This window comes from Hyaena hyaena, unplaced genomic scaffold (assembly GCF_003009895.1).
Source record: "Hyaena hyaena isolate Hyena2069 unplaced genomic scaffold, ASM300989v1 scaffold_904, whole genome shotgun sequence".
In the NCBI taxonomy this organism is placed as follows: domain Eukaryota; kingdom Metazoa; phylum Chordata; class Mammalia; order Carnivora; family Hyaenidae; genus Hyaena; species Hyaena hyaena.
In genome coordinates, this window is record NW_024081540.1 from 502,554 (window position 1) to 514,297 (window position 11,744).

Below are 11,744 nucleotides of genomic sequence, written 5' to 3' on the forward strand. Positions count from 1 at the left end.
AATACTGGGACCACCATGGTTCCATGGACCACACTTTGAATAACAGTGTTCTAGATCGGTGGGGGAGGTTGCTATGGTTGAATTTAAATCAACCATCTTGTTAGTTGTTTTATATTCATTACATCTGTTTTCTTGCCTCTTTGTTTTCTTTTTCTGCTTTCCTTTCAGTGGGATATTTTTGAGATTTATATTTTTATTTTTTATTGGCTTCTTAGTTTTATGTCTATATTTTAGTAGTTTCTCTAGCATATACACTTACTAATACATTTCAAAGTCAGCCATCAAGTAATATTACACTACCTCATATGCAATGTGACAGCCTTATAGTAGTTTATTTGTGGTCCTCTCCTTTCATTCTACATATTTGGTTGTCATACATCTGACTTTTTACATGTGCCATTAAACCCTCAATGAAATTGTTATTGGTTTTGCCTTAGTGTGTTAAGGGAATAAAAAATAAGAAAAAAGTCTCTTTTATATGAGACTTCATAATTATGATTTTCAGGACTCTTCATTTCCTGAGTGATTTTCTTTACTATTTTTTTGTAATTCATGTCTGATGCAAGTATAATATTTCAGCACTTATTTTTCTGAAAAATCTTTATTTTACTTTTTAAATATGTTTTTGTTAGTATAGAATTCTGGATTGACATTTTTATCCTTTAAAAATTTTGAGGATGTGACTCCATTGTCTTCTAGCTTAAATAGTTTCTGCTAAGAAATATGCTAACTTTCCTATCTTAGTTCAAGATTTTATGTAATATGTTATTTCTCTGGCTTCCTTCAAGAATTTTTTTTTTTTTGAGTTTTTAGCAGTTTGACAGTGATGTGTCTAGGAGTGATTTTGTTTTTGTAATTGATGGAACTTTTTTCTAGGTATATTTAAAAATTTTTGATCTGTGGTTTCACTATTTTTGAGAAATTCTTAGTCACTATCTCTATAATGTTTCTTCTGCTTTATTTTCTCTCTTTCCTCCTTCCAAGAATCTAGTTATACCTGTAGTAGACTAATTCAGGTTGCCTGCTTGTCTTATGGCCTTAGCTTCAAACCCCTCCCCACAGTTAGCTAATATATTCAGCAGCTATTATTATTATTATTATTATTATTATTATTATTAGCTTTCTATACCCCGAAGACTAAAGTAAATTTAGACCACTTGTTCTTAATTTATGTTCACAAACTCTTGAGGGCCATGAAATTATTAATAAATGAATCATATGCACACCCATCATTGTCCCAGGATTGAATAAATATGTGTCAAAAATATGAAGCTACATTTTCAAATGCATGTAGATATTACTGCAGTTAATATGCTTTAAGTTAATTTAAAAACATTGCTGAATTATCATTTTCACCACCATGTATTTTCTCAAAAACACATTTTAATAATGCAACAAAACTTTGTGTAGTGCTGTGAATATTTGTAGCATATACTTAAAATGTTAACCTGAGCATTCTTCTTCTAGTCTTATCCTCAGGCAAAGCTAGAATCCTTTATAAACATACCCCACTAGGAGTTAGAGTAGTTATCTCTCTAAGTGTCCCACTCTAAGAAAGTTAAGCTATGATCATTTCACACAAGAAATCAACCCAGCTAGTTCCTCTGAGATACTTTTTTTTCCCCCATTTCCTACTTTAGAATCAGGTTTTGTGTAGAAATAAGTCACCGTGGACCACGAAACTTAGGCACTGATAGTCCAGGAGTCATAGTTAGCACATATATACATTTCTTTTTTAGCCTGGCTGGGGATTTTTTAAAAAGTGATTTCTTCTCAATATTTAAGATAAAAAAAAACACACCAAACACTCCCTGTCTCATTTACTTTACATTACATCTTCATTACCAATCTGACCTCTGGAGCCTTTTGAACATGTGGCTACTGCTCTAGCCCTAAATTGTACCACTTCAGTATGTGAGCCTCTCTAAGCTATTTTTTTTAATACCTTTTCCTGTTCGTGGACTCTACTTGTTATTAGTTGATATTAGTCACTAACACACTTAACACCAAGGAAGTTCTTTACACTTTTTTAAATATTTAAGTTATACCTGCTGCAAATCTGAGGCAGCATTTAAGGAGAAGATTGTTGTTGTTATTGCTGTTTTTCCAACCATAAATTACATGGACAGTATATTTTGTGTTTATCCGGTGACAGAGGTACATCCTGGACAGTTAGCTTACTTGGAACTCTGATTACTTTGCGCACTGTGTGTCATACTTTCATTTTGCTGGTTGAATTTTATGTGGTCATTCTCAGAGTAAAAATTTTTTAAAAGAGGGAAAAAATCCCTGAAGGTCATTAAGTGCTTACCCGAAGGAATTGCAGATGCACAGAGGCTTCTGAATAAAGGGCTGGGATGGCACTCAAGAAACATCTTGATTTCTTGAAAAAGCTTAACTGAGGATTTTAGTCACTTTAATTCATGTTCCTAATGCATAGTGAAAACAATGCATAATATTTTTGAAATATTATACCCAGCTCTCAGATGCTCAGAATCTGAGCACATTGGGAAGTGCGGCACTTAAATATTTCCTCTAAATAAAATGAATCATGGCCACTCAAAGGCAGCAGCCTGCCCATGTACTCCCAGTCTTACTTGTGTGCAGGGACAAACCCCAAATCCTTATGAACAAACACTTCTCAAGGACTTGACTGTTAATAGGTAGAACTTGTCTCTTTTCTTTCTTTCTTTTTTCTTTTTGGTATAGATGCCAATAATCAGATGATGTCCTTGATCTTTTATTTTGCCACTGATTATATAATTATTTCTTTTCTGAAATTATTAAAAGAAATTGCCATCCCATTCTTTGATGTATTAGGGAAAAATAAGTTAAGATTGAAGCAAAAGAATCAGAAGAACTGTGAAAGGTTTTTCCCGGCTCTATAACTAAATTTGTGAAACTGAAGAAACTGAAAAGGGCAGAACAGCCCTTTAAAATAAGTTTATATTACTGTTGATTCTATTCAGGAGACAGAATTATTTGGAGAAATTCAGGAAAAGAACAATGTGGATAAAAATTATTCTTGGTTATATTCCAAAGAAAAAGCAACATAGAAAGCACACCTTTAAAAAGTAACAATGAAAATATAAAGCAATTTCCTCCCTGTTCCCTCTCTGTCCTCTCCTCTGCATCCTCTCTGGACACTCTCTCTCTGTCTGTCTCTGCTCTTTTTGCTTCTTTCTTTCTCTGTATTTTTCTTTTATTCTTGCCATATTCCATAAAGGATTTAAAGTAGCTTTCAAAACAAACATGACGTGTGTGTTCAAACCTGAGTGTGGTAATCGTGGAAAAGTGAAGATACATGAGCTAGGAATGAGATTAGCATATAAGGTGTGTGCTGCAGTAGCTACTATTTTTACTAGAGAAGGTCCACAAATTTGTCGTTGAGACTTCTAGCAGCCAATATGAAGAAGGGAGCACTGTTGTTTATATGGATCTCAAAGTTTATAGAGCAAGATTTCTCACCTTTGGCATTACTGACATTGACAGATATTTCTTTGTGGTACTGTCTTGTTGCACTGTAAGATGATTAGCAGCATTCCTGGCTTCCACTCAGCAGAGGCTTCAAGCTCACCTGCCCCTCAGTCTTGACCGCTAAAAATGTCTCCAGAAATTCCCAGCGGGCACCTGGTGCAGGGTGGGGGGTGGGGGCGCAAAACCACCCCCCATTAAGAACTACTGCTTTAGAATAATGGTGGATAAATTATAAAATTATGAAATGCCCAGCTACTCCGGACACAACTTGTGGTATTTGAATTTTTGGAATACTTTAGCAGTTTTACATGTAGAAATTCAATACCTTTACAGATAAAATATTGATGTAGGTCATAGCTGATATATTTCACTAGGAAAATCTTTGATTCTGTAAGTAAAATGAGAATCTGTTTTTTCAGAATGATTTTATTTTTTATTCACTTTTTAGATTTTGATTTTAATAGCATAAAATTCAATATGGATTCAGAGCCTGTGCTTTTTTTCTGGGCTCTTATTCCAGCTGCACTAATTACTAACTGAATAACCTCTTTGAACTTGATATATAGAAGTGCTTAATAATAACACATATGCCCGTGATTGTTGTGAAAATCATAGGAGTTTATATAGGCTATGAGATTTCAATAGTGCCTGGATCTTAATAAGCTTTCTGTAAAATGATGACAATTATTATTGTCATTGTTATTTATAAATAGTAAAGCATAGAACTTAATAGAATAGTGGGACATATAATAATAAAACTGGAAAACCTTAAATTAGATAGAAAACCTTATTAGTTTTCTATCACTGTCTCTGATATTTCCTGAATTGCATTCTGCTCTGACTCCAAGTGAATGAATAATGTTTCTACCAATCATTGTCCATAAATCAGATTTGATTCAGTAATCCTCCTTTTTATCTTTTACAGATATAGAGATTGCAACATAATAGTCTTCTTTCAGATATGAAAAGTATTACCTAGTGGCTAAGTTTTTGTAGGTAGATATGTAAATGGTGCTTTTTGAACCCTTATTCTCTCTTCTACCTCCATGCCTCCATACAGAGAGAATATTCCTATTTTAGGAGACTAGTATGAATAATTGCTATGTACTTATGAATTGCGAGACTTTTTCCCCCCATCTCTTTTTCTTGTCTTCCTTCCTTCCTTCCTTCCTTCCTTCCTTCCTTCCTTCCTTCCTTCCTTCCTTCCTTCCTATTGATGAGGACCGCTGACCTCTGCTAATTATTCTGGGGTTGTCACATTGCCATTTTCCCTGGTTTCTCTGAGGTCCATAATGAAGTGGAGAATGTGACTTTCTCCCTCTTTTGACATAAATTTTCAATTTGATACGGAAGTATTTTGCTTCAGTCTCATTTTTTAAACAAAATATAAAATGTATTGCCTATTTCAGTTTTTTCTTCTAGCTTTCTCCACTTTTTTACCCTTCCTACTCTACTAAATAGACATGAGGCTCTGGAAATATTGCCTGGGAGGATCTCAGTGCCAGGCTCTGTACCATCTTCAGAATTGTGCCTCCTCCTCTGATGACTAAATCTTTTTTATGAACCAAGCTTGTATAATGCTCTACCCTAGAATATATTTCCACCATATCTTACTACATGTGCTCGGTTCCTAATACAGAAAGACTTTTTATGGACAGCCTCATCTGACATTTCTGAACCACAGTTTTGGACACATGTAAGATCTTGGCCTTCCTACATGTTTATAAGTGAGTTGAATATTGAGGGGTCTGTTTTCAAATTGATAGATTTTTAATTCTGGCACTAAAACAAAGCCTCTGGGGACAGTTACTCAGTAGACTACTAAAGCTCCCTTCATGTTTTTTACATTTGTGTAGAAATATTTGAAAGTTGAAAACAGACTGTTTTTCAGAATACTTTGTAAGCAAAAGCTTGCTAAAAATTCCAGATGAATTCTGAGGGGGGTAGTAAGTTGCATTTTGCTGCATTAATTCTAAAAATACATTTATATACCACTAGTCATATATATAGCATATCCTTGGGGACTTCTGACAGGATCTTGGCTAGACCTTTTTCCCTGTCATTCAGCAGATTAAATTCCTGACCTTAAAAATGGGACACAAAATTAGAATTAGCCATGCTCATTCATATGTTGTAAATATACTTTCTTTTTTTTCTATTGTCACTGATTTTCTCCACAATTAATAATATATGCGTCTCTTTGAGTTTGAAGAGCTTCTTTCAATTTTAAAATTCTTTCTCTTCAAAGATCAACTTACTCTTGGATGCAGTCTTTTTAGGTAATTGCTCAGTCTCTCAGCTTCCTCTTCCAAGATGGCATTTGAATATCTGAAGGAGGGATGGAAATTTGATAACATCCTTGGACACTCATGGTGTTCTCTGGATATTCAGGCTTCCATGCCTATTTCCCTAGTCCACCTTATTGTTTCTGAACCCCAGCCTTTGAGGCAGCTGGTTTTCCCCTGATTTCACTACAAGATGGAGCCTAGTAGGATTCCCTGGTGGGGTGCTTCTGTTGCACCTTTTGTTTGCCTTTCTCCAGTATCTCAGAACCTGAAGAGATGACTTTTGGTTTTTCTTCCTCTAAGTATATCCTACCTATAGCCTAGGTCTGTAAGCTCTAAGCCTCATTGTCATATGGAGAAAGACTCTCTTCTTTGATACTCTTTGAGAATCGGAGATGCAATGGTAGCATTGTCTTTATGCTGTCACTAATATAGGAGTATAATCTGAGGCCACCAGGCTTAGTTCTTGATATGTAGAAGAATTTGGAAAAATTCCTCTTTTACTACACAATTTGGATTTTAATGTGTACTGATGCAAAATCCTATTTTGAATGTCAGTTTCTTTACATTTCTTTTATATTAGTACTAATCTTTCTTTCACTTCATGTTTAACTGCCTCCTAATGTACATGTACATGTGTACATAGTTGTGTACACACATGCACACACACATCAGGCTGAAGAATTAATTGATGAACAGACTAAAGAGAAGTAAATGTGGTGTATGGAAAGAAAGAAATATAATCACATTGATTTCTTTCAAATTATAGTAGTTTTGGTTTTAAGAATTTGCTTTGCATGTCTCAACAACTTTAGCAAGATCTTAGTAACCAGCTAGTGTAGTCATCAGGATTGCTTTCTGCCCCACTACCATTTCTTTCCCCCTTTCTGGCCTAATCTAAATAATTTACATTGTTTACAATTATTTTCCATGTCCAGAGCCAACTTTTTGCCACTTTCCTAATCTCTCTTCAATTTTCAAGTGCTAGAGCACCTGTCTTACAGATCTAAGCTCTTCTGGTCTTTACCTTTACCATCATTGTATTATCATTGCAGCTCCTTAATCCAGGTTACAGATAACCATCAAAGTCTAATCCTACTTGCTCTTTTTCCTTTTTTCCCCCCCAACTACTCAAGATCCCATTCCATGCCAAGAACCATCAACAATTGGTGGAGTCAGCCATCCTCTCTTACCTAGATTTTTTCCTACTGTCAAAGTCTTGCAGTAGTTAAAATCACAGCTTTCATATGAAGATGACCTTCTTGATGGTATCACTCTTATAGAGAAAGGTTTTGGGCAATCTCTCCAACCAGTGAAAGGGACATATTAGGAGAAGAAATACTTTTTGCCATTAAGAATGTCAGGATTTGGGAGTTTCTTCTAGTGACAGAGAGTATAGTCAGGAGAGGTCATAAGTCATGCATACTTTCATACGATTGAAACTCTCATTCAACCATAGCATGGCAAATATGTGTGGGTAGCTTTAAGTACCTAAATAGCTAATGGCCCTGGAAAACCACTTGGAATACAATGTCTTAGGAAAATATGATTATAAACTGACTTATAATCAAGTTTTTGGAGTATAACCCTGCTACATACTGAATTGTGCCCTCCCCCCACTTCATACGTTGAAGCCCTAAATCCTGATATGATTTAATTATTAAGGGATTTTTGGAGGTAATTAGGGTTGAAAGCGGTCATATGGATAGGATCTTAATTTGGTAGAATGGTGGCTTTATAAGAAAAGGAAGAGAGAGGGGTCTCTCTCTATGTACACTCAGTGAGGAAAGGCCATAGGAGGACATAGTGAAAAGACAGCCATCTACAAGCCAGGATGAAAACTGAATCAGAATTTGAACCATAAACCAAATTGGCTGACACCTTCTTGGACTTTCAAGCCTCCTAAACTGGGAGAAATAAAATCTTGTTGTTTAAGCTACTCAGTCTATGATATTTTGTTATGGCAGCTGAGCTAAGACAACATCTGTTAATAAACTCAGAATTAAATATAATTACCATTTATGAAAAGATTATATCCAAAAAAACTTGACCATTATTATGTTAGTTATAAACTAAATGTACATAAAACACGTTGAAATCATTATTTAAATAAATGTTTTTAGGTTAAATAAAAGTAAATAAGTGGTTGATAAATTTCATAGATCCCTAAGGTGAACCTGTTTAATGATAAGCCTGAACTTTGACTTGAATCAAAATCTCAAGTATCCCTTGAGCATCTGCATGTCTAGCATTCTTTCAATCAATAATAATATCTTTATGATAAAGTAACCCCCATACTATAACTTTCAGTGTAGGTAACTAAGAAATGTTAGCTGAATTAAAAAGATAATTATCTTGATTAATAGAAGTCTATACACCAAAATTTATGGCATAGACACAAAGTTTTATCTCTACAAGAATTCCAGTCTTCCAAATGTATTCCAAAGTCAAGTAAAAAGGAATTATATGTGGAATTATTTGTGGTTTTCAGTCACTCATTAAGTCTTTGGGATTTACTGATTTGTTTTACGATTGCTTGCTTTCACAATAATTTTAATCTGATTTTTAAATGTTTATTTATTTTGAGAGAGAGAGCATGCATACAGGTGAGGAGCAAACAGAGAGGGAAAGAGACGGATCCCAAGCAGGCTCCACAATGTCAGCACAGAGCCCAACATGAGGCTCTATCTCACAAAGTGTTAGATCATGACCTGAGCCAAAATTAAGAGTACATGTTTACTGAGCCACCCAGGTGCCCCAACTTTAAATTTGACTAATGAGGACTTTCTATGGCACCTGTAGCTCTATAACTTTAGCTAAAAATGATGCAGCACAATGTAAATGTTGGCTTTCATTTTTCAGCTTGAGCAACTATCTTCCTCAAGGATATATCTGTATGAAGCTCAAATAAATGCTCATGTTGAGTAAAAATAAAGCTTTTGGTTTGGAGGGCAAATGATTTGGTTCCCATGTCCATTTGATGATTCTTTCACTTTTTAGCTGGTAGTGTTGACCATGATGGTATTGACAATGACAAAGGCTTAATGTTCTTAGAGAGCAAGGGTTATTTCAGGGGTGTAGTAGAAAGACATGCAATGTCAGAGGCAGGGGTCTCTTGAAGGTTTTGGCTGACTTAGCTGACTAAGCTCCTCTAAGCCACAGTGTGCTCATTCAGTAAACACTTATTAGGTTGCTACTATGTGATAGGGATTTTAAATGGATTTAATGGTAGCCTAAATAGTAGTAGCTAACATTTACTTATCACTTACTCATTTAATCCTCACGAAAATCATATGCAGATGGTACTTTTAGAAAGTTAGTGTGTCACAGGTAAGGGAACCAAAGCACAGAGATGTTAATTAATTGCCCACTGTCATTCAGGTTTTAGCAGTAGCCATAACCTCAGGTGACAGTTTGATTCAGAAACTTCTCTCTTCACCACTATGCTATTGTTGAAAGATCTTAATTTTCTATGTATTTATGTATTTATGCTATTGTTGAAAGATCTTAATTTTCTATGTATTTATGTATTTATTTATGGTAGTCATTTATTACTTATTCATTAATCTTGACAGAATTTAAGTTGGTAAGGATCTCATGAGAAAAGGCATGTAAAATGCTTAAGAAACTGCTTAATGCACTGTGAATATATATAATTGTTATTTATTGTATTTGTTGCATATCAGTAGGTCTCTTTAATTCTTTTCAAAATATCTTTATTTTGTGTGGGATTTCCCTTCCTTGACCAGTTCGAAAAGTCTTTCTATTTGCACAGTCACAAATTTTTTATTACACTTCCTAGTGCTTGAAGTAATTTATGTGTTGTAACTTTAGAGACCTCTATCATTCAATTCTGTTTTTTTATATTATTAAATATTTATGCATAAATATGTGTAACATATATATCATTAGAAACCACTGTTATTGTACTTTTCTTGTCCTTATTATATGTTATCTTATTGGGTGCCTGAAAAAGAGTAAACAGTATTTGATAAAGGTAAATAAAAAATATCAGTTAATAACTTTGTTTTCATAAGAATGTTCTCTTATAGAAGCAACCATGTATTTTAATGGCCTCTCCAATTTTAATAATACCAATCTGCATTAAGACCAGCTGTTTAACTGTAATAAATGTTAGAAATTTCAAGCTTCTACTTTGAAAACTAAATTGCTCTTGCAGTTGAATATTGTGAATGTTTTAAGTGTGAGGACCACACACTCCTTCCATTTAGTTGGGAGAACCTGAACTGTGGTTGCTACTTCCTATTCACTGACTACTACTGCTACCTGCCTAATAATTGTCTTTGGCTCCCTGTAAACCTGAAGCCAGAAAGGTATTTGAATTTTTCCCTTCTAGTACTTGCAAATCCGATTTTTATGTATAGCTAAGTGCTCTTAGCTTTTACTCTATCTACTACTGGGGCCTGGTTTCTGGCAGGCCTGTAACTACGCCAGATCCGGCCTATGTAATGCTGTTTGTAATGAGAAATCTAAACAGGGAATGGCAGTGAGGCATGGCAGGAATGTGTTTCCATTGGAGAAGTCAGTATGGAGAAAAAGTATAAGCAAAGCCGTGTCCAGAAGGTCTTTTCAGCTGGCCAGGATGGAAGACTAATGTTATTGTACATAGGTTGTTACCCTGCCAGCCCTTCCTCACAAATTTGCTTTCTCTCTCTCTTCCCTTATCCTCTTCTTCCCCCCCCACCCCCACCCTCCCTATTTCATCTATTCCTTGTCCTTCCCATTTTCCCTCTCTCTTCGGGCTGTGCTGACTGTTTGCTCAGGTGGACAGTGACACCATTTGGAATGAGCTGCACTCGTCCGGTGCTGCACGCATGGCTGTTGGCTGTGTCATCGAGCTGGCTTCCAAAGTGGCCTCAGGAGAGCTGAAGGTGAGGTCTGGGTTGCATTAAGTGTGGGAAACCCAGAAAAGAAGCTGAAACAGTGATGTTGTTGTTTGGGAATTGTGGGGAGCGTGGTGTGGTAATAAAAGGAAAGGGGCGGATGGAAGAGGGCAAAAAGATGGCCACCAAGGTGTGATACTAACTAGTCTGTAGGTAGGTAGTAGCTGATTTGCTCACAAGGCCTTCCTCTCTTTGGGGAAACTGTGGTCAGGGCACTCTGGTGTGTTTTTAAGAGCATAGACATGGTGAGTAAAACTATGGTGCAGGTTAAAAATACCCAGTATATACATGTCTGTCATGCCCTCCTGGGATTCTCTTTTGAAGCAATTTTTAAAATATGATTACTGAATCCTATGTATAAGCTCAGAATACCACCCAGAGAGAGGGGAGGGGAGGGGGAGAAAGGTAAATACCAGACGGAAAGGATTGGGAGGAAGAAGGAAATTGTTGATTAGAAGGGTAATGATCCAGAGTATGTTTTTCCATTGAAAGAACTTCAAAAATGATCTACGCTTTATTGTTCTTTTCTTTTTACGGTCTCTTCTTTTCTACATCACATGAAAAGAACAATGTCCAAACTCCAGTGTTTCCCAGTCTAAACAATTTATAAAAGCCAGAGACCTGACAGACTTTGACATTTTATTTGGTATTTTAACACTGCTATTTAAAGGTATGCCATGTGCGTCTTGAATGCAGTTGCCCCTATAAACTTTGTTGGTGCTAACATGGCTTTTTAATGCACTAGTTCACACACTTTGTAAGGAAATCTGGGTTGTGTTTGATTTGGTATTTTTAGCAATTGTAGGGATTGGAGAAATACAATGTGAACAGTATAGGCACCACCAAATTTGTTAATCTAAAATCTAACTAGGATTATTTTTCTTTTTATCTAATAAATTTTTATTCAGTTACACCTGAATGTTCTGCTTGTGATAAAAAAGAAAGAAAGAAAGAGAGAGAGAGAGAGAGAGAAAGAGAGAGAGAGAGAAAGAGAGAGAGAAAGAGAGAAAGAGAGAGAGAGAGAGAGAGAAAGAGAGAGAGAAAGAGAGAGAGAAAGAAAAAGAAAGAAAGAAAAAGA

At 35.5% G+C, this 11,744-nt stretch overlaps 1 protein-coding gene across 1 annotated transcript in view; it reads left to right on the top strand.

The window, feature by feature from the left end:
• HDAC9 (histone deacetylase 9) overlaps positions 1 to 11,744 on the top strand; it is a 718,836-nt gene that overhangs the window by 488,861 nt on the left and 218,231 nt on the right. The window contains exon 17 of the mRNA XM_039220715.1: positions 10,547 to 10,654. Within this exon, the coding sequence (XP_039076646.1) occupies positions 10,547 to 10,654 (108 nt within the window). The remainder of the gene's footprint in view (positions 1 to 10,546; positions 10,655 to 11,744) is intronic.